General features: G+C 45.3%; 1 protein-coding gene across 1 annotated transcript in view; it reads right to left on the reverse strand.

Annotated features, from left to right (window-relative positions):
* LOC126267847 (myosin-7B-like) overlaps positions 1–24,000 on the reverse strand; it is a 127,204-nt gene extending 103,204 nt beyond the window's left edge. Inside the window, exons 1-2 of the mRNA XM_049973155.1 lie at positions 23,791–24,000; positions 12,070–12,282 (exon numbers count right to left, since the gene is read on the reverse strand). Coding sequence (XP_049829112.1) covers positions 12,070–12,282; positions 23,791–24,000 — 423 coding nt within the window. The remainder of the gene's footprint in view (positions 1–12,069; positions 12,283–23,790) is intronic.
* Positions 24,001–24,600: the final 600 nt, after the last annotated feature.

The raw sequence follows: 24,600 nt of genomic DNA on the forward strand, positions 1-24,600 counted from the left end.
ACAACCTTCTTTTATGATTCTTGAACCAAGTGTTATCTATTGAAGTTCTGTTGTAAAAGCCCAAATTACCTGCTAAAAGAAAGAAAAAAAAAAAAGAAAAAAAGGGGGGGGAGGAGAAAAAATGAAAAAAGAAATACATATTCAAAACGTCCAGACAGTGAACAGGAGTGGAGAAAATATCTTAGTTTAAAGTTCAGTTAAAGCGTACTGTTAAATGAGAAAACAATTGGTAACCCACATGCGTTCACGCAAGGAGACAATAAGTTATAGTAAACTAAGTTAGGTGAAATACAGTACAAATAGAGGCAAACTATGCAGCATCAATAATGTAGTGTAAGTACTCCACGAGGCCGTTAATTGCTACGAAAGTAAACTATTTCCCTGTGATCTAAGCCCAATCTAAAGAGTATATGAGGAATGTTAGCTGACGAATTGATTTCAGTAGAATCAAGGTACTAAAAAAACCGCACAGCAAGCACAATGTATCATAAACAAGTCCAAGTAAAGATCTTCAGAAGATTTGTAGTGGAATCTAGCGACCATTCAATACCCTAATTGAAGGCTAATCTAAAGAACAAGCAATGCAATGATATCTAAACTTAATACTGACTATAACCAGAGTAAGATGTAGAAGTAGCAAAGCATGGTGTAATGAAAGAAGTTGAAATTTATACATGTGCCTATTTTTATTATAATACTTTTATTTACATGCAGATTTTATTGCAAAAATGTCTCCTAAGACACTCATCTGATGAAATCCATTTTCCTTGTGCCCGTTCCTTTTGATCCTGGTTCATTAACCCAGACCAAGAGTCGACTTGTAAAAGGCACGTGTGCTTCGAGGCAAAGCAGTGCTTACGAGAAATGAGACAAGTAGGGCGATGTACTTCGCTAGCTTTGGTAATTTTTTTTTATGGACAGGTTGCGTAAACCCAGTGAAATGTGGGTAATTTCATTCATGCGAAAATTGGTAGACACGCGTTACCCTATTTTTTTTAACAGAGAACGATTGCTGAGTACATGAAGCGAAGAGAGAGACCTATTGTTATCCAGTCTGCCCTCAAATATAAAAAAAAATTTTTTTTGGCTAGCACAAAGGAAAGCACAAAAGAAAGGGTTCAGCGTTAAATGCGTACTCGTTAAGTAGTAGATATGCTGCGTGGCAGTAGAAAATGATATTGGGTGCACTAAAGAATAAATGCAACGAGTGTTGCGAAATCTGTAGTTTTCATAATGAGGTGATGAGCTCTTAAAAGAAAATTTGAAAGACTATTTTTATATTCACTAGTGAAAGTAAACCTTGAGATATAAAGAGTCCATTCATAAAGCAGTTGTTCACTGGACTTAACAAAAGGAGTGACCATTAATTGTAAATATTAGCTCGTAAGTGATCTATTGTAAATAATAGAATATAAGTCTTTCTGTACCAATGGAGGAAACCTGCAAAATTGATTGTTTTCTAAATGAACGCTATTGACGAAGGAACTGAGCACGAATGCTGTGTGAAGATGCACACTAAAGTGCGACGTGCATAATAAAAATAATTGTTCAGTGTGTATTAGTGGTAGTGCTGTAGTGCAAGGGTAAAAAGAAGTAAAGGTTACGACAACAGGTGCAACGCAAAGTTTAGTGTTGTTCTATGTGCAGCGACAGCTAAAACATTCGTCGTCACTTACCTGCCTCATGGGAGACAGTTGACAGGGAAGTATGGAGGCAGCTTCAGTGTCCGGCTCCTCCGATGGAAAACGCGCGCGAGGTGTTTGTATCGATGCACTCGCGTGATACGAAGTTCACAAAAAAAAAGATCGATCGAAGACCGGCAGCTCTGTTACAGCCTGAGCGCGAACGGATACTGAGTATTGGAGCTCACGCAACACTGTGCAGCCGCTGTGAGTGGCTGACGTGTGGCTGACGAAACAATCCAAACTTTAAACTGCTAACCGCCATGACTTCAATCGTACATACTGGATGAAAGACAGTTGCACACTTGTCTGACTACATTTTCATACGTAAATTAAGCAATTTTCTTGAGATGAAGTTAAGATGAGTGAGAAGTAGATTCTTAGATTACTCAGACCTTAAAGCAATTAATACCGGCACTCCTGAACACTGCTAAAATGAATTGTAATCCTGTCTCTTGATGGACAAAGAAAATGGATGTGCACTATAGGAAGACCCTGAACTCCAGACCAGTCCCGATCCTTAACAAATGTATCCAATAGGTTGTAAGTTATACTAATAATTTTCCACTTCTTCTGTTTCATATTGTAAATAAAAAACCCGGGAAGCCACTTTAATTCCTGGCACCACAGTGGAAAGGACAGATATACTGCATGATGAACGCCGTAGACAGCTAACACAGAAAGTGAAAGCACCACGAAGTGTAGTGCTGTGCTATTAAACTGTAATTGAACCATAATGAGTCAAGAGATGCTCGAAGATTGTCCACTCTAGTTTAGCGAAAATAAGCACTCACTGTACTCATGTAATAGTTGTTAAGCTCAAGAGAATGTAATTTCTGAATTCTACCCCCGAAGTGTGAAATGAACGTTCACTTATTGTTATAAGCAAATATGGACCAAACTTAAATATGCACAAGAATGTTAATCTTGGTATTATGGAATGAAGTGACTGATGAGCAAAGAGTGAGAAACTTTATTTTGAAAAATGATATATATGTGATATATGTTTATAAATCCAATTTAAGTACTGAGTACGCCAGTAACGTTATGTAAATGTCACACCAAAAATCACGAATTTCTCATAAGGACATGAGGATCGAGGTAATCCTTCGGCATTCCCTCTCTCCTCATGGGAGGCAATGTGATATTCGCTACTTCTGACTTCATTAAAACAGCAAATACGAGTAGTTAATATTTTCGGCCAGAAGGCAAATACTTGTTTATAAATAATGATTAATGTATAATAGGCGTCGCATAGCGACGGTGGAATTTTCTGAATAATGTAATTCGTCGTCTTTGGGCGGCAATGTAAATAGAAAAAATACGGATAGATATGCGCTCCTTCACTATTTTGTTCGCTGGAGAACAAATGAAGCCATGAGCGCTAAAGACTTGTACTGTTTTTTTTCTTAAGTAAGACGGACGCAGATTTGTGGTGGTCTGATCTAGTTTTTTTTACTAAATAAATAAAAACGTGTTACGTCTAAGTTTAAGTGAAGTGTAAGAAGAACTGTTGTAACTTATCGTGACGACGCACGGGTGACTCAAAAGGACAATGGATATATAAAAGAGCGCTCAATGGATATGTTACGGACATAAAAATCTACCGTCATTGTAGTACTAAGCGTAAGGTACGATATATGTTTTAGCTGTAATAAATATTTGTTCTGGGAATACTGAATTATTTAGCAGTGCTCATTCCTATCATCTCCTCAGTATTATTTTCATTTCAATTATGCATTTTGATTACAGACACCAAGATCGACAGTCCAATGTGCGTGTTACATTGATAAAAAGAAAACTGTTTTATCGTCATCTTGCATCAGCTTTAATATTGAATTTCCCTTTTGTGTGATGTTACAGTTGTTTTTGCGCCCTTAAGAACTTTCTGGTCCCTTAGGAAATTGTTTTGTCATAACAATAACTTCACAACCGGGTATGATCGTACCTACGATCATGAAGTAATTAGAAAGACGATAATGCAATTTCTTAATCAATAGCACGCTAGCTGTGACTGCTTCAAGCCACGCGAAACTGCAAGTAAAAACTATTCACATTTCCTAATGCAATATTTATGACAATGGTCATTCCATCAGTCTTACGCCAATTGTGATTGATAAAACAGTAAGCGAAATCTCAAATTCCAAATTTTCCATTGAATAACAACCTCACTTTTATTTTGTAACATCACAGGCTGGACCTTAAACACGCTCTAACACACATTATTAAATACATAAACAAATTAAATAAACATATATCAATGGAACAGAAACAAAAGTAGGCCAGTAGCCTAATGTCTCTGTGCTTTCTAAAACACAATAAATATTTGACCAATTTCTTCATGAATAGTATAGATCTGATATAAGCAAAGATATAGACGAATAAATAGATTTATAAGCATGCTACTGCCGTTTTTTCGTGTAACTGTGGAGTACTTATGGCCTGACGTGATCAATAGTAATTGGCCACTTTGACCTCCAATAACTCATGTACTATTTAAGTTACATGCCTGTAATCCGTACCAATTTTGGTTTACACTAATAGCTTTATAAAGACAAATCGATTGACAAAATCGAATGAACCGTTTAGGCTATGGAAATTCGTTGCTGGGCGTTACTTGTATAATTTACAGTCAGATACAAGTCAACTAATAAATATATTGAAAATCTGATTACACCACCAGAATCGTCATGCACATAATGATAATGTACATATTTCTATTTGAGGTATCATGATTCCTCTGGCTATTATTAATTTCTGCATGAACTTGTAAGGGGTCCGTGATCCCACAAGCATAAATGCTTGTATCCGACGCCAAGGTCGATAGTAGACAGGGGTCGATTGTCGAGCGCTGCAGGAGGCAGTGAGACTAGTGTTGAGTGCGGAGTAGTACTGGAGAGTGTCGAGCGAGCGGTGGTGCTTGAGAGACAGGCAAGAATGGTGGTCGAGTGAGTTGTAAACGGTAAAATTCAGCTGAGTGTGACAAGTGAGCACGTCCCCCTGATCGTCGTGGGGTTGACCCTCACTGATACCGATTCGCGAGTGATATGAAACAGAAAGTGACAAGTGCCGGATTACGTGTTTCGCGTCAACCGCGTCGGCCAGCAACAAGTATGGATTGCAGTGAGGATTGTTGTGAATGTTAACCATCAGCATTGCGTGTGACTAAGTACTGAAAATCAGTAACCAATAAATACACTCGTGGAAATTGAAATAAGAACACCGTGAATTCATTGTCCCAGGAAGGGGAAACTTTATTGACACATTCCTGGGGCCAGATACATCACATGATCACAATGACAGAACCACAGGCACATAGACACAGGCAACAGAGCATGCACAATGTCGGCACTAGTACAGTGTATATCCACCTTTCGCAGCAATGCAGGCTGCTATTCTCGCATGGAGACGATCGTAGAGATGCTGGATGTAGTCCTGTGGAACGGCTTGCCATGCCATTTCCACCTGGCGCCTCAGTTGGACCAGCGTTCGTGCTGGACGTGCAGACCGCGTGAGACGATGCTTCATCCAGTCCCAAACATGCTCAATGGGGGACAGATCCGGAGATCTTGCTGGCCAGGGTAGTTGACTTACACCTTCTAGAGCACGTTGGGTGGCACGGGATACATGCGGACGTGCATTATCCTGTTGGAACAGCAAGTTCCCTTGCCGGTCTAGGAATGGTAGAACGATGGGTTCGATGACGGTTTGGATGTACCGTGCACTATTCAGTGTCCCCTCGACGATCACTAGAGGTGTACGGCCAGTGTAGGAAATCGCTCCCCACACCATGATGCCGGGTGTTGGCCCTGTGTGCCTCGGTCGTATGCAGTCCTGGTTGTGGCGCTCACCTGCACGGCGCCAAACACGCATACGACCATCATTGGCACCAAGGCAGAAGCGACTCTTATCGCTGAAGACGACACGTCTCCATTCGTCCCTCCATTCACGCCTGTCGCGACACCACTGGAGGCGGGCTGCACGATGTTGGGGCGTGAGCGGAAGACGGCCTAACGGTGTACGCGACCGTAGCCCAGCTTCATGGAGACAGTTGCAAATGGTCCTCGCCGATACCCCAGGAGCAACAGTGTCCCTAATTTGCTGGGAAGTGGGGGTGCGGTCCCCTACGGCACTGCGTAGGATCCTACGGTCTTGGCGTGCATCCGTGCGTCGCTGCGGTCCGGTCCCAGGTCGACGGGCACGTGCACCTTCCGCCGACCACTGGCGACAACGTCGATGTACTGTGGAGACCTCACGCCCCACGTGTTGAGCAATTCGGCGGTACGTCCACCCGGCGTCCCGCATGCCCACTATACGCCCTCGCTCAAAGTCCGTCAACTGCACATACGGTTCACGTCCACGCTGTCGCGGCATGCTACCAGACTGCGATGGAGCTCCGTATGCCACGGCAAACTGGCTGACACTGACGGCGGCGATGCACAAATGCTGCGCAGCTAGCGCCATTCGACGGCCAACACCGCGGTTCCTGGTGTGTCCGCTGTGCCGTGCGTGTGATCATTGCTTGTACAGCCCTCTCGCAGTGTCCGGAGCAAGTATGGTGGGTCTGACACGCCGGTGTTAATGTGTTCTTTTTTCCATTTCCAGGAGTGTAGATTGAAACCGTAATTAGACGTGTAAGGCGAAGGTAGCAACTGTGTCAGAAATTGTGTGTTCGTAGAAAATATGTATCAGTTTGTACATCGCAACCTTTATCGTCCTTAATAATAGACAAACTTTCAGTCATTATACTATTCAGTTGCTAAACAGGCGCACTCGGTTGAAATACCCCCGAAACCACAGCAGAAAAACCGATAGCCTTTCATCCATTAAGCACACGGTCATATAATCATAATAATTACCTGGTTGGCGGCTTGGTAAATTACACAAAACCCAATAGAGGAATTAAACGGTGTGTTTCAAACAGTGAAATGTCTGCCATTATGGTATCACAAAGTCCGCCATCTCTGGCACTCCCGACATACAAATTTCCTTCATTGGAACAAAGCCCATTCATCGACACCGTGTCAACATGGAATTCCCAGCCACATGGTTGGCCTGGACCACGCGCTGGGGCTACCACCCTTGCTCCAGCTAATGTTTGGCACCACGCGGTTGCTGACGAGCTCCGGCTTGCCGAGCAGCCTGTGCGGCCACGCCAACTCCGAATTAGAGTATTTTCAGGGCGCCACAACTCTCCGATTACCTCACAAGACGACACTGTTTGCAAGAGGCACTATTGATGAAATTTTGAGAACAGGCATTCTAGGTGGACTGCAGATCGATGGTACTGCCGCCAAGGTACATTTCGTGTAAGGACCACGAGAGAAGATACAAGAAATCAGGGGTCGTACGGAGGCTTTTAGACTGTAATTTTTTCCTGACTGTATTTGCGACTGAAAAAGGGAAGGAACTGACTAGTAGTGGTATGTGGTATCCTCCGTCGTGCACCGCACGGTGGTTTGTGCAATATGTATGAACACTGAAGCGCCAAAGAAACTGGTACAGGCATGCGTATTCAAATACAAAGATATGTAAACAGGCAGAATACGGCGCTGTGGTCGGCAACGCCTATATATGACAACAAGTGTCAGCCTCAGTTTTTACATGGGCTACTGCTGCTACAATTGAAGGTTATCATGAGTTTGAACGTGGTGCTTTAGTTGGTGCATGAGCGATTGGACACAGCATCTCCAAGGTAGCGATGAAGTGGGGATTTTACCATATGACCATTTCACGAGTGTACCGTGAACATCAGGAATTCGATGAAACATCATATCTCTGACATCAATGCAAAGTTAAAAGATACTGCAAGAACGGGACCAACAACAACTGAAGAGAGCTGAAAACGTGACAGAAGTACAACCCTTCCGCAAATTGCTGGAGATTTCAATGCTGGACCATCAACAAGTGTCAGCGTGCGAACCATTCAACGAAACATCATCGATATGAGCTTTTGGAGCCGAAGGCCAACTCGTATACCCTTCATGACTGCACGACACAAAGCTTTACGCCTCGCCTGTTGATGACTGGAGACATTTTGCCTGGTGGGATGAGTCTCATTTCAAATTGTATCAAGCGGATCGACGTGTACGGTTATGAAGACAACCTCATGAATCCATGGACCCTGCATGTCAGCAGGTGACTGTTCAAACTGGTGGAGGCTCTGTAACGGTGTGCGGTGCTTGCAGCTGGAGTGATATGGGACCCCTGGTACATCTAGATACACGACTCTGACAGGTGACACGTACGTAAGCATCCTGTCTGACCACCTACATCCATTCATGTGCATTGTGCATTCCGACGGACTTGGGCAATTCTAACAGGACAATGCGACGCCCTACACGTCCAGAATTGCTACAGAGTGGCTACAGGAACACTCTTCTGAGTTAAAGCACTACCGCTGGCAGCCAAATTCTCCAGACATGAACTTTATTGAGCATATCTGGGATGCCTTGCACTGTGCTGTTCAGAAGAGATCTCCACTTCTTCGTACTCTTACGGATTTATGGACAGCCCTGAAGGATTCATGGTGTCAGTTCCCTCCAGCACTACTTCAGACGTTAGACGAGTCCATGCCACGTCGTGTTGCGGCACTTCTGCGTGCTCGCGGGGGCCCTACACTATATTAGGATGGTGTACCAGTGTCGTTGGCTCTTCAGTGTATATGTAGTTATAAAGAAATCCGTTGGTGTGTGGGTATCAGATTGAAAAGAGCGGAACTCAGCACCGTAATGTCCAATATAGCCGATCCAACGATTTGGAAGATGTCAGTTGTAAATGTGTGAATCTCCAGACACCAATTGGTGATGCTCCATCTTGCTGAAATATGTAATACGTGGTATCAGTGCCACGGTGTGGCGTTAGTCTTTGCTCAAGTATTTCCAGTTAATGTTTGTTGAAACAGCTCAGTGATGAAATATTGAAGTTCTTTTATTATGTAGGTGCACAAGTTCGTAGCGTTTTTCCATAAATTTAATCACTACAATAGACACAAATAGCTGAGACTTTATGCGTCAATAGTATATTCTCCTTCACTGTTTAGAACTCTCTGTCAAGGCTGGGATAACTTTTCGACTCCACGACTGTAGAAATCATTCGATTTTGATGCGAAGAACTCATCCAGCCATGTTCGGAGCGCATTTTCGTCCGGAAAGGGGGTCTATTCGACAGAGATCGGACAAGGTAAAACTTTGAGGGCGCAAGATCAGTTGAGCGTGGTGGGTGCTGAATGACTTCGCAACCCTACTCCTGTATGGAGTCTTTTGTGAGTCTAGCAGGATGCGGACGAGAATATCGTGAAGTAACATCGATTCACGCAGTCTCCCTTGTCGCTGTTCTTGGGCTGCGTCTGCAAGATGTCTCAGTTGTTGACAATAAATGTCAGCAGAGGCGGTTATACCTCAGGAAGTAGCTCGTAGTAAACAACACCTTCACTGTTCGACCAGATGCGCGCACGTTTTTGTACGGGAAGTTGCTGCTGTGTTTGGGCTCAACCATTCCTTTCTTTTCCCTATGGTAGCATAAATATACCATTTCTCGTCACCAGTAAGGATACGGGATAGGAATGGTCAGCGTTGTTCTCGAGGCAGTTGATGACGAGCAGGCAGAGATGCACATATGGCCACAAGCTGATTTGTGTGATTTTTGCTCAGAGCATGCAATACCCATTGCTTGGAAATGTCGGGCGATGGTGGAATGATCACATTTTACGGTTCTCGAGTACACTGACGTGGGTCACTTTGGATTCATGCGTTTAAACGATCTTCATAAAACCCAGAAAGTCTTCCAGAATGAGATTTTCACTCTGCAGCGGAGTTGCGCTGATACGAAACTTACCGACAGATTAAATCTGTGTGCCGGACCGAGACTCGAACGCGGGACCTTTGCCTTTCGTGGGCAACTGCTCTACCACCTGTGCTACCTAAGCACGACTCACGCCCCGTCCTCACAGCTTTACTTCTGCCAGTACCTCGTCTCCTACCTTCCAAACTCTCCTGCGAAACTTGCAAAACTAGCACTCCTGAAAGAAAGGATATTACGGAGACATGGCTTAGCCACAGCCTGGTGGATATTTCCAGAGTGAGATTTTCACTCTGCAGCGGAGTGTGCGGCTGATATGAAACTTCTGTGAAGTTTGGAAGGTAGGAGACGAGGTACTGGCAGAAGTAAAGCTGTGAGGACGGGGCGTGAGTCGAGCTTGGGTAGCTCCGTTGGTAGAGCACTTACCCGCGAAAGGCCAAGGCCCCGAGTTCGAGTCTCGGTGCGGCACACGGTTTTAATTTGCCGGGAAGTTCCAGAAAGTCTTCCTGAACATATGAAGAGTCACAAATGTTAAAACGATCCTCCTTAAGACGAAAAAACCATTTTCTTGCATTGCTCTGACCAACTCTGGCCAATGGCATTATCCCGATACACGGTACAAATGTTTCTGGCTGCCTGCGCTGCTGTCATCCCTCTTTTGAACTCAAACAAAGAATATGTCGGAAATGTTCCGATTTCTCCTCTTGGCCTTCTATTTTCTAGCATCCACAGCTCCACTCACTACCTCCAAAAACTTTGTGGTAAGGTCTTATGGAACCAAACTGCTGAGGTCATCGGTCCTTAAGCCTACACACTACTTAATCTAACTTAAACTTACTTACGCTATGGACAACACACTCACCCCTGCCCGAGGGAGGATTGGAACCTTCGATGGGGGGAGCCGCATGGACCGTGACAAGGCGCCTCATACTGCGCGGTCCCCACTACTTCCAGATGACAAAATGACAACATGTAAACACAAATAGCAATAGCGAGCTATAAATAAAAAACTAAACTGAGCTCCGCCCCAGGCCTTGAAGGCCCAAAGGTACCGACTGGCCGCCGTGTCATCCTCAGCCCACAGCTGTCACTTCCGGAAAGCGTTTGACTCAGTGCCCCACTGCAGACTCCTAATTAAGGTACGAGCATATGGGATTGATTCCCAGATATGTGAGTGACTCGAAGACTTCTTAAGTAATAGAATCCAGTACATTGTCCTCGATGGTGAGTGTTCATCGGAGGTGAGGGTATCATCTGGAGTGCCCCATGGAAGTGTGGTAGGTCCGCTATTGTTTTCTGTCTACATAAAAGATCTTTTGGATAGGGTGGATAGCAATGTGCGGCTGTTTGCTGATGATGCTGTGGTGTACGGAAAGGGGTCGTCGTTGAGTGACTGTAGGAGGATACAAGATGACTTGGACAGGGTTTGTGATTGCTGTAAAGAATGGCAGCTAACTCTAAATAAAGATAAATGTAAATTAATGCAGATGAATAGGAAAAAGAATCCTGTAATGTTTGAATACTCCATTAGTAGTGTAGCGCTTGACACAATGGGCGTAACATTGCAGAGCGATATGAAGTGGGACAATCATGTAATGGCAATTGTGGAGAAGGCGGATAGTCCTCTTCGGTTCATTGGTAAAATTTTGGGAAGATGTGGTTCATCTGTAAAGGAGACCGCTTATAAAATACTAAGACGACCTATTCTTGAGTACTGCTCGAGGGTTTGGGATCCCTATCAGGTCGGATTGAGGGAGTACATAGAAGCAATTCAGAGGCGGGCTGCTAGATTTGTTACTGGTAGGTTTGATCATCACGCGAGTGTTGCGGAAATGCTTCAGGAACTCGGGTGGGAGTCTCTGGAGGAAAGGAGGCGTTCTTTTCGTGAATCGCTACTGAGGAAATTTAGAGAACCAGCATTTGAGGCTGACTGCAGTACAAGTTTACTTCCGCCAACTTACATTTCGCGGAAAGACCACAAAGATAAGATAAGAGAGATTAGGACTCGTACAGAGGCATATAGGAAGTCATTTTCCCTCGTTCTGTTTGGGAGTGGAACGTGGAGAGAAGATGTTAATTGTGGTACGAGATACCCTCCGCCACGCACCGTATGGTGGATTCCGGAGTATGTATGTAGATGTAGATGTAGATACAGATGTGGAGGACTGTGCGGTTAGCACACCGCTCTCCCAGCCGTATGTCAGTTTACGAGACCGGAGCCGCTGCTACTCAGTCATGTAGCTCCTCTGTTTACCTCACAAAGGCCGAGTGCATCCCGCTTGCCAAAAACTCTTGCAGACCGGATGGTCACCCATCCAAGTGCTAGCCCAGCCGGACGTCGCTTAAGTTCAATGACCTGATGGGAACCGGTGTAACCACTGCGGCATGGCCGATGGCCATAAATAAGAAATGCCAATCGATATATAAACTCACATCGACCGGAATGCCAACGTGCAAAAGAAAAACGCTACGCACTTAATGCACCATCCTAGTACGTTCTCTGTAAACGTTATCGCCGTATCGCTGTGCATTAAATTGATTTTGAATTGTCCTGATCACAGCATCCGGAGTGGCGAGTGCTGCGTACCTGGAGCGTGTTCTGGAGGGCGTCCACCTGGTCCCTCAGAGAGACGATGGCGGCGGCTGCCAGGTCGGACTCCGGGCCCAGACCGGCGGCGGCGGCCGCGCCCGGCAGCAGGTACCGGAAGTGGCGCCACTGTTTCTGGCGGTAGCTCTCCTGCAGCGCCTGCAGCTGCGCCTCCACCTCGGCCAAACGTCCTTCCGCCCTCGCCGTCGCCGTCTGTCACAGGCATGACAACAGCACAGCGATGGCATTGCTCAATTTGTAATGCAAAGAGTAGGAGACAAATCACGAGTGGACCACCACAATGTGCTGTACTGTTTCTAACGTCTGAGGGCTAAGCGTGATGTTTATTATGGACCCCAAAAAACACAGTCGGGTTCCATTAAACATTGTGATGATGTGTGCTGTGACCACCGACTCAGAGAACGAGACTGTTTACTCACTCACTGATGCATTAGCTCCATACTTAACAATCACATACAACCGTTCGCTCGACGATAGATCCGTACCCAAAGACTGGAAAGCTAAGCAAGCTACACCAGTATTCAAGGTAGTAGGAGTAATCCACTAAAATTACAGGCCTATATCGTTAACGTCGATATGCAGCAGGATTCTGGAACATATATTGTGTTCGAACATTATGAATTACCTCGAAGCAAACGGTCTATTGACACACAGTCAACATGGGTTTAGAAAACATCATTCCTACGAAACACAACTAGCTCTATATTCACATGAAGTGCTGAGTGCTATTGACCAGGTATTTCAGATCGATTCCGTATTCCTGGATTTCCGGAAGCCTTTTGAGACTGTACCACACAAGCGGCTCGTAGTGAAATAGCGTGCTTATGGAGTATCGCCTCAGTTATGTGACTGAATTTGCGATGTCCTGTCACAGAGGTCACAGTTCGTCGTAACTGACGGAAAGTCATCGAATAAAACAGGAGTGATTTCTGACGTTTCCCAAGGTAGTGTTATAGGCCCTTTGCTGTTCCTTATCTGTATAAACGATTGGAGAGACAATCTGAGCAGCTGTCTTCGGTTTTCTGCAGATGACGCTGTCGTTTATCGACTAATAAAGTCATCAGAAGATCAAAACAAACTGCAATAAGATTTAGAAAAAATATCTGAATCGTGCGAAAAGTGGCAGTTGACTCTAAATAACGAAAAGTGTGGGGTCATCCACATGAGTGCTAAAAGGAACTCATTAAACTTCGGTTACACGGTAAATCAGTCTAATCTAAAAGCCGTAAATTCAACAACATACCTAGGTATTACAATTACGAACAACTTAATCTGGAAAGAACACATAGAAAATGTTGTGGGGAAGGCTAACCAAAGGTTGCATTTTATTGGTAGGACACTTAGAAAATGTGCAGTACCTACTAAGGAGAATGCCTACACTACGCTTGTCCGTCCTCTTTTAGAATACTGCTGCGCGGTTTGGGATCCTTACCAGATATTACTGACGGAGTACATCGAAAAAGTTGAAAGAAAGGCAGCACGTTTTGTATTATCGCGAAATATGGGGCAGAGTGTTACGGAAATGATACAGAATTTGGGATGGAAATCATTAAAAGAAAGGCGTTTTTCGTTGCGACGGAATCTTCTTACGAAATTCCAATCACCAGCTTTCTCCTCCGAATGCGAAAATATTTTGTTGACACCGACCTACATAGGAAGAAACGATCACCACCATAAAATAAGGGAAATCAGAGCTCGTACGGAAAGATATAAGTGTTCATTCTTTCCGCGCGCTATACGAGATTGGAATAATAGAGAATTGTGAAAGTGCTACAATGACCCCTCTGCCAGGCACTTAAATGTGATTTGCAGAGTATCCATGTAGATGTAGATGTAGAACCGGCGGCGCCACATTCGCGCAGCACAAGATCTCCTTCGCCGCGTCACTTTACGGGGCGTAATCCTTTGGTCTCTGGTACGGAATACAGCTGCCCGTACCGTGGCAGCAACCCATTCTACATACTTGCAATGCTCTAACTGTTCCTGACAGCTGCGCTTGCATATCGGTAGTTTTGCTGTGATGAGTGGCGGCTAGTAAGTAAGCTACTGTAATCTCTTGGGCTTTCTGGGCGATTCGTTTTCATCTCGTTGTGTTCGGGTGTTCTGACGGTGGTCCGCTTCCACCCAACAACGTATTTCGAGGCCGTAAGTCGACGTCTTCATCAGGTATTCTCTGAGACTGTTTCAGGGAACACTTGATAAAGACGTCAGGTTACAGCGTCGAAACATCGTGTTGGGAAGACACGGACCACCGGCGGAACACCCGATCTAAACGAGATGTTCGTGCAATAACATTAGCTGCTGTCGCGTGTCTGCCACTTCGGCTAAGCATAACTCGTGATGTGTGTGCCCACTCTTCACCTCCCTAGCTGTTCCAACGCACGCTACATCGGTAAATGCAGCGTTGTTGCCGAGCAGTGCGTACAGAGGGGCATGGGTAGGAGCGTTCGTCATTGCATCATGCTACTGAAGTAGCTGTACGATGTATACAGTGTACATTATCCTACAAACAGAGTGGAAGTATAGATTACTGACTGGATCAGTGAGTTAAAGCATTTTCACAAAAATGATGTAGATCAAAAGTAACTCTTAACCACCTGGCTAGCCGCGCGGTCTAACGCGCTGCTTCCCGAACGGGAAGGCGTGCCGGTCCCCGGCACGAATCCGCCCGGCGGATTAGTGTCGAGGTGCTGTGTGTCGGCCAGTCTGTGGATGGTTTTTAAGGCGGTTTTCCATCTACATCGACGAATGCGGGCTGGTTCCCCTTATTCCTCCTCAGTTACACTGTGTTGGCGATTGCTGCGCAAACACAGTTTCCACGAACGCGTACACCACAAATACTCTACCACGCAAACATTTGGGGCTGCGATCTGAAGTTTTTCCGGCGTATTTCCAATCTGAACAGTTCTCGGGCAACCCACCGGGTAGCGTCGTAATTTCTCCACAATATTTCGGCAGACGGACACGCTGCCATCTTTAGGTGGTTCCTGACGAATGCTGTGCTGTTCCTCTCGGCGCCCTATATATACTAGCCCTCAAGAAAAATCGGTAGAGTCCTGGGGAAACACAATGTGAATGTGTATTCCGACCCCCTGCAAAAACCTTGACTCTACTGTGTTCAGTGAATGATGACTTAGGCCTTCGAAAACAAGGCGTTTATCAGATTCACTGCCAGTGCGGAAAATCATACATTGGGGAGAAAGTCCGCACTGTGGAAGAGAGGTGCCGCGAACACAAGCGCCATACCGAATTACGCCAGGCCACTAAATCAGCCGTGGCTGACCATTGTATAAAGACTGGCCATACTATGGACTATGAAAAAACAAAAATACTCTGTCAATCCTCCTACTTCTGGGGCTGCGCTACTAAAGAGGCCATCGAAATCCGACTAGAGGACGATATAATTAGTAAAGACAGCGGCCTTCAACTTAGTCAGGCTTGGAACCTTGCACTCAGCCTGGAGAGAAAGATGTGGTCCCAGAGATCGAGGACTGCTACCGACGGCGGCAGCAGGGTGACAGCAGACTCCAGTTCAGACCCAGGCGCCGCTTCCCCCACCATCTCCAGTAGCCGCCGCGGCTCCGAAGACACCAGGAGAGGAACGGTGGAGGGGGTAACGGCTAGTATATATAAGGCGCCGGGAGGAACAGCACAGCATTCGTCAAGAACCACCCGAAGATGGCAGCGTGTACGTCTGCCGAAATATTGTGGAGAAATTACGACGCTGCCCGGTCGGATACCCGTGAACTGTTCAGTTTGGGTTTTCACTCGTCTGGTATTAGACGTCCCAGGGGGGTCGACTGGGGGCCGAATCGCACAATAACCCTTGGTTCGGTATGGGGCGGCGGTGCCCTGTTGTGGGGTTATGAACCACTGAGGGCCACGGCGGGACGAAGCCTCCCTGTCGTTTCTAGGTCCCCAGTTTAATACAATACAGTACAATACAAATAACTCTTTCAAAAGGTAAATATTTTTCCAAAATTCCCGTAATATTCTTCAAATCAATATGTATCTTGTACTACACACTTTCGAAAGTTGCCTATGTCCTTCCTCAGGGGTCAAGCTGTCTCCATACCAAATTTCGTCGAAATCAGCTCAGCGGCTTAGTCAAGAGAACGTAAGACACAAAGCTATTTTCGCATTTCTAATAATAGTATGGATTAACTTTCAGTTACGTTACCGGTATCTTTTCTTTTCCTTGATACGAATTTGGTGAAATAAAGCCTACAAGGTATCCCACGTCATGCTCAAGTTACCTGTGAAAACCCTACGAAAGAGGTTACCGTGTTCAAACAGACAGACAACTACAGCGATTTTAGATAAAACTTCATTCATGATATCTTTTTTCTCAGTGGTCGAATTTTGATGAAATGTAACCTATACGGCGGCCGAAGCGATGATCAAATTACCTTAAAAAATTCCATGAAAATTCGTCTAGTAGTTTTGGAGAGGCGTGTTCAAAGAGACAGACAGTCACCACCGTTTTAGACATTTAGGGTCTAGTGAAGCAGGGGATACAACCCGTCGGCTTTGACCAATGACGTCATACATTACTCATAGATAATAATGTCTTCACTTTCGGCCATAGATAATGAAACAGTACTGTGTTCCGGATAAGAGCTATCACTGTACATTAAAATAATTGAGTGTGATTTTAAAAGAGATCGCTACATATTGCTCAAATCAGTCTTCGTGTGCATTTATTTAAATAATTGGTTGTTTGCAATTCATTCAGTACTCAATTTAATTGTTAGTGATATTGAGGTAATTTGGAATATTAGTTTATTATTTTAGGACAATTTTTAGCATCTCATTTTCGTTTGTAGGTATGGATTTATCTGTTCTGATGAACATGCATGATTTGAGAGAGGCTTTGGGCGTAGACATGTTGGCCACGATTTGCCTTTTACAAATGTGTGGTCTCGTTGCCGAGTATGTTCGTTGTCGTGAGTGCGGCGAACATATGCGCCTCACAAGTGTATCTCGTCGCCGTACTCACGACTTATTCGTATGGTGCTACAGCAAAGATCGGTTGTGGTGGTCCATTACACGAGGGACGTGGTTCGAAAAATCTAATCTCGCCTTGAGAGACATTTTGGAAATGAGGTACTTATGGTGTTTGAGATATACTGTGTGGTTGTGTGTCCATGAACGTCGTGTGAATAAGCGCATATGGGGCCGTTGGGGAGGGGGGGGGGGGGGGGGGGGAAGTTAGTGTCGAAATTGACGAGTCGCATTTTGGCAAAAGGAAGTACAACAGGGGGGAACCTCTAGTGGGATTAGGGGATTGGGGGCTGTAGTTTCAGGTCAAGAGTGTGACGATTAGTGTTTAAAGTACTGCCCAATCGAAGGAAGGCAGTTTTGGTCAGCTTAATTGAAGATCACATTCCAGAGGTTTCCACTGTAATTTCAGATGTTTTTTCTTCAAATAGGGATTTAGGGGAAAGGGGTTATCAACATCTCGTAGTTAATCACAATATTGAGTTCACATCATTACCCACAGGGGCTTGCACAAATAGTATAGAGGATTATTGGTCAGCTGTGAAATCTCTTGTAGGGAAGGGGAAACGCCGGATTTCCACACTTCAAAGTCACTTAGACGAATATTCACGGAGGCGTAGTATTCTCCAAACAACTGCCCGTTTAAATGTTTTGTTAAACGTTATGAGCATATGTACCGTCCGAAATATGTTAGTTAATTTCACATTAGAATGGGTGGTGGGGTGAATGTGTGTGTGTGTGTGTGTGTGTGTGTGTGTGTGTGTGTGTGTGTGTTTGTGTTGTGTATGTGTGTGTGTGTGTGTGTGTGTGTTTGTTTGTTTGTGTGTGTGTGTTTGTGTGTGTGTTTTCGAAATGTTTTGCTTATTTTGTATGTGATTTTTGTTGACGTCTTTCTAGGCGAGCCGAGCTACGGTTCTTTCAAGAAGTTCCCGTGTGGTAAGTTCAGTTTTCAATTTTTTTCTTTTACTGCTCTTGACTATTTTCACGTATTTCATTGTTGTATTGCGCCATTACGTATGTTTTCGTGTAATCCAGTACGTAACAGAAATTTTGCAGATGTCGTTCTTCTTTCGTTTCCCAGCACTAGTACCAGTACGATTTTTTCGGATCTGTGCTACCAATATTGAAGGCGGAACGCCCGACACGACTAAAATTTGTATCCCCTCCCTCAGCTGACCTATGCACTGACACTACCTATTCGAAAAGAACGACATATGTTAACATTGATGAGATTTACCTGTATATGTCAACTGGAGAGCACGATACAAATGTTGTGTATAGCTATACAGCTCAACTAAAGAATGGGATACTATTGTCACTGCTGTGATCAAAACTATAACTTTCAGTCGATACTATTAGCGTCGAAGGCGGAAAAAAAAGAACTGTACCCCATAGTGAAGTACGGGATACAAATTGTGTATGCGTCGTCTTATTGCCTCTTCCTGTAGTTCAACTGAGGTAAAGGTTGCAAATGTAACGTACGTCCATTTCCTCGTTTTAGTTAGCAGTGTACATATATATAGGTCAACGGAAGTATGTGATACAAATATTATGTACGTAGCTCCTTCTGCCATCGGTAGTACTACTATGTACGCAAGAACAGACAATTAGTGGTAGCAGAGTCGAAAGAAACAATACATGTAAAATTTGTATCCTGTGCTTCAGTTGACCTATATAGTTCAACTGAACAACAAGATATTTATGCTAAGGAAAACAAAGAAATCGACGTACGCTAAACCTGTATCCCGTACTGCAGTTAACCAATACAGTTCGAATGAGGTTCGAGATACAACCCATACATATGTGACGTGAGATATTCTATGCTACCAATATTTTCATTAATTTTTCCCCTTTATTTTCCACAGAAATAATACACTCCTGGAAATGGAAAAAAAGAACACATTGACACCGGTGTGTCAGACCCACCATACGTGCTCCGGACACTGCGAGAGGGCTGTACAAGCAATGATCACACGCACGGCACAGCGGACACACCAGGAACTGCGGTGTTGGCCGTCAAATGGCGCTAGCTGCGCAGCATTTGTGCACCGCCGCCGTCAGTGTCAGCCAGTTTGCCGTGGCATACGGAGCTCCATCGCAGTCTTTAACACTGGTAGCATGCCGCGACAGCGTGGACGTGAACCGTATGTGCAGTTGACAGACTTTGAGCGAGGGCGTATAGTGGGCATGCGGGAGGCCGGGTGGACGTACCGCCGAATTGCTCAACACGTGGGGCGTGAGGTCTCCACAGTACATCGATGTTGTCGCCAGTGGTCGGCGGAAGGTGCACGTGCCCGTCGACCTGGGACCGGACCGCAGCGACGCACGGATGCACGCCAAGACCGTAGGATCCTACGCAGTGCCGTAGAGGACCGCACCGCCACTTCCCAGCAAATTAGGGACACTGTTGCTCCTGGGGTATCGGCGAGTACCACTCGCAACCGTCTCCATGAAGCTGGGCTACGGTCCCGCACACCGTTAGGCCGTCTTCCGCTCACGCCCCAACATCGTGCAGCCCGCCTCCAGTGGTGTCGCGACAGGCGTGAATGGAGGGACGAATGGAGACGTGTCGTCTTCAGCGATGAGAGTCGCTTCTGCCTTGGTGCCAATGATGGTCGTATGCGTGTTTGGCGCCGTGCAGGTGAGCGCCACAATCAGGACTGCATACGACCGAGGCACACAGGGCCAACACCCGGCATCATGGTGTGGGGAGCGATCTCCTACACTGGCCGTACACCTCTGGTGATCGTCGAGGGGACACTGAATAGTGCATGGTACATCCAAACCGTCATCGAACCCATCGTTCTACCATTCCTAGACCGGCAAGGGAACTTGCTGTTCCAACAGGACAATGCACGTCCGCATGTATCCCGTGCCACCCAACGTGCTGTAGAAGGTGTAAGTCAACTACCCTGGCCAGCAAGATCTCCGGATCTGTCCCCCATTGAGCGTGTTTGGGACTGGATGAAGCGTCGTCTCACGCGGTCTGCACGTCCAGCACGAACGCTGGTCCAACTGAGGCGCCAGGTGGAAATGGCATGGCAAGCCGTTCCACAGGACTACATGCAGCATCTCTACGATCGTCTCCATGGGAGAATAGCAGCCTGCATTGCTGCGAAAGGTGGATATACACTGTACTAGTGCCGACATTGTGCATGCTCTGTTGCCTGTGTCTATGTGCCTGTGGTTCTGTCAGTGTGATCATGTGATGTATCTGACCCCAGGAATGTGTCAATAAAGTTTCCCCTTCCTGGGACAATGAATTCACGGTGTTCTTATTTCAATTTCCAGGAGTGTACGATAGAAACACGCGATATCCTTAATGTAAAAATACTACTTGCCTTGATATATGTCAACTTTATTTTTTGTCTGTCGTATTCCTTTGTTTCTGAACAGTCTCGTAAGCTCTTTCATCTGTGTCATAAATGCTCTTTAGCCAATTCTGACGTCATTGGTCGATGCCGACGGGTTGTATCCTCTGCTTCACTAGACCCGACATTTAGTGCTAGTACGAGGTGCATTTAAGTTCTAAGGCCTCCAACTTTTTTTCTAATTAACTACCCACCCGAAATCGATGAAACTGGCGTTACTTCTCGACGTAATCGCCCTGCAGACGTACACATTTATCACAACGCTGACGCCATGATTCCATGACAGCGGCGAAGGCTTCTTTAGGAGTCTGTTTTGAGCACTGGAAAATCGCTGAGGCAATAGTAGCACGGCTGGTGAATGTGCGGCCACAGGGAGTGTCTTTCATTGTTGGAAAAAGCCAAAAGTCACTAGGAGCCAGGTCAGGTGTGTAGGGAGCATGAGGAATCATTTCAAAGTTGTTATCACGAAGAAACTGTTGCGTAACGTTAGCTCGATGTGCGGCTACGTTGTCTTGGTGAAACAGCACATGCGCAGCCATTCCCGGACGTTTTTTGTTGCAGTGCAGGAAGGAATTTGTTCTTCAAAACATTTTCGTAGGATGCACCTGTTACCGTAGTGCCCTTTGGAACGCAATGGGTAAGGATTACGCCCTCGCTGTCCCAGAACATGGACACCATCATTTTTTTTCAGCACTGGCGGTTACCCGAAATTTTTTTGGTGGCGGTGAATCTGTGTGCTTCTATTGAGCTGACTGGCGCTTTGTTTCTGGATTGAAAAATGGCATCCACGTCTCATTCATTGTCACAACCGACGAAAAGAAAGTCCCTTTCATGCTGTCGTTGCGCGTCAACATTGCTTGGCAACATGCCACACGGGCAGCCATGTGGTCGTCCGTCAGCATTCGTGGCACCCACCTGGATGACACTTTTCGCATTTTCAGGTCGTTATGCAGGATCGTGTGCACAGAACCCACAGAAATGCCAACTCTGGAGGCGATCTGTTCAACAGTCATTCGGCGATCCCCCAAAACAATTCCCTCCACTTTCTCGATCATGTCGTCAGACCGGCTTGTGCGAGCCCGAGGTTGTTTTGGTTTGTTGTCACACGAAGTTCTGCCTTCATTAAACTGTCGCACCCACGAACGCACTTAAGACACATCCATAACTCCATCACCACATGTCTCCTTCAACTGTCGATGAATTTCAATTGGTTTCACACCACGCAAATTCAGAAAACGATTGATTGCACGAAGTTCAAGTAAGGAAAACGTCGCCATTTTAAGTATTTAAAACAGTTCTCATTCTCGCCGCTGGCGGTAAAATTCCATCTGCCGTAGGGTGCTGCCATCTCTGGGACGTATTGACAATGAACGCGGCCTTATTTTAAAACAATGCGCATGTTCCTATCTCTTTCCAGTCCGGAGAAAAAAAAAATCTGAGGCCTTAGAACTTGAATGCACCTCGTACAGATGCGCTGACTACCTTCTTGTTGACAAGCTAGGCTGCGAATGTGGGTTATGTTTGTTGTTTGACTCGATTCCTCATAGAAGTAAGACTGACCTGGGCTTTATTTCCAAACTTAACAATGTATCTCAGTGCTCATTCATTAGATAATTGTAACCAGCCGTAAGATTATATTGTGCACTGAACTCTCAATCTGTACCGAACTAGTAACCAGAGTTTTTGTTCAAGTAAAAGGATTAGAAACACATTTCCTAAAGCGCTTATTCACACTTCAGTGCGACACATTTTATCCCATGATGGATAACTTGGCTGGAACCTTGGTTGTAGAAGCTGTAACTATACTATTCTATCGCTTGCGCCTTTGTCCTGCATTGTGCGTGGGGTTGGCGGGGTTAATTCGGAGTTGGTATGTTAATGTGAAGAGGTGGCTGGATGCCCTTCCTGTCGCCACCCCTTACCCCCCAGGATGGAATCAGAGTACCCCATCTGTCTGCGTGTAGTGTAAATAATGGAAAAGTGCAGATGTGGGTCAGATGTCTGTGAGTCGTGTAACTGAGGCGAGACGTGGGGACCAGCCCGGTATTCACCTAGAGGGATGTGGAAAACCGCCTAAAAAGCACATCCAGGCTGGCCGGCACACCAGCCCTCGTCGTTAATCCGGTGGGCGGATTCGAACCGGGGCCGGCGCGCCTACCCGAGTCCAGGAAGCTTATAGAAGCTGTAACGTCTCCTATTAATTTTAATGTTTATTTTCGGAACTCGGATGAATGCAATGGGTGGCGACTACACCCAGATACGAAGACGGATACTGAATTTTTACTGCGTTTCTGAGCCGACCCTGAGCTTGCAGGGATCTGTTAGTACTGGACTGATAAAATTCAGTTAACTGAAGCACAGTTTATTTATTTCTGAAACAAGTATTAGGTACTTAGCCTGTTTCACACCTTTGGGCTACGCTGCAGATCCGTTTGTCGCCACAGGTAGTTTTTTTTTTTTAATGGCTCTGAGCACTATGGGACTTAACAGCTATGGTCATCAGTCCCCTAGAACTTATGACTACTTAAACCTAACTAACCTAAGGATATCACACAACACCCAGGCATCACGAGGCAGAGAAAATCCCTGACTCCGCCGGGAATCGAACCCGGGAACCCGGGTAGTTTTTTTTCCCAGTCGTATTCGTTTGCTTCGCTAATTCACGGCCAAACCGTCACATCCTAACCCAGTCTAGACCTCGGGCTACGCTACAGATCAACCCATCACAATTACATTTTGCTTCTACTCGCATTCGTTGGCTTCGCCATTTAGCAATCAAACTGTCACAGTTCAACCTAATGTAGACATCGGGCTACACTACAGATAAACGCATCGCAACTAGATCAATTCTGCAAGTTCCTACACTTAAAGTGGCGCTATTTTTGCTGGTCTGCATGGAAGAAGTGCTACTACAGCCCCCAGCTAACGCTGTTAATTCTCCTTTGTTCCATAGTAATACTAGTAATACTTAAGTTTAGCCAAGCTTCTGGAATGTGGCGCTACGTAATCGTGCTGGAGACTAGATGGATAGATCGGGTAAGTAATGAAGAGCTGCGGAATAGAAATATAGAGAAAAGAAATTTATGGCAAATCTGAGCTAAAACACGAGGTCGGTTGGTAGGACAATTTTGAGGACTCAAGGAAAAATAGATTCGGGAAGGGAAAGATGTGTGGACAGTAAGCGGCTTCAAGTGGATATAGGCTACAGTAGTTACGCAGAATAGCGTGAAGAGGTGCATCCAGCCAGTGTTTGTACTCAAGATCACAAGCCTGCTCGTAGACACCCCCACGAGCCTACGGCCAAACAGTGTGCTAGACAGTGGCATACCTGGTCCTTAGCAGCGTCCGTCTTGTCTGCAGCTCCCCCTGATGCTTTCGTCTTGCCGTCCTCTAATGCTTTCTTCCGCAGTTGATTGTTCTCGGTGACTTTTGCATCCTTTTGAGACCGACACTTTTTGATGGATTGGGTGGACTTACTTTTTGGCTTTGAAATCGCATGAGATTCTGATTTGCACTCACAAGTACTTTTTCTGTCCATTTTGACCCCTGTGTTGTACCTCTGGGCTGCCTCAGTGGAATGGACTTTGTTATTGTTACCCGTTACCATGGATTCTGCTGTTGGTTTTCAGCTGTCTGTATCCGTTACCATGTCACCAAGAAAGTGACTTCCCTGCGTACACGTGATCACTCGAAGATGATACGCAGAACATTTAGCAGAAGAAATTTATCTCAGTTACATGTGCATATCGCTAATTCTGCTGTTGATATACACATTTTTTTCGCAAAAATGCAAGTGGCAATGCTAAAGTGCGCTCGAAAAACTTGAGGAATTCAATTTCGGACAGCAATGTTTGTTTGTTAAAATATCTAAATCACTGGAAAAATGCTATTTGGTCAAATTCTCGTTCGGTTTCTTGATGAAATAACTCATAAAATAACGATTTTCCTTTATTTACATTTGACACTAGGTGTTTCTGGAACTGATTCCGATTTTAAAATGCGCACTTGCAAGTAACGTGCAAAATATAAGGAAACAGGAAGTTGTGTCGGTAGTCGAAACAGTTATTTTATAAACGAACCAGTTGTTTTTACAGACGCCAGATTTTACCAACAATTTCTAATGGACGTATCGTTGGTT

Source organism: Schistocerca gregaria, chromosome 4 (genome assembly GCF_023897955.1).
Source record: "Schistocerca gregaria isolate iqSchGreg1 chromosome 4, iqSchGreg1.2, whole genome shotgun sequence".
NCBI classification, from domain to species: Eukaryota; Metazoa; Arthropoda; class Insecta; order Orthoptera; family Acrididae; genus Schistocerca; species Schistocerca gregaria.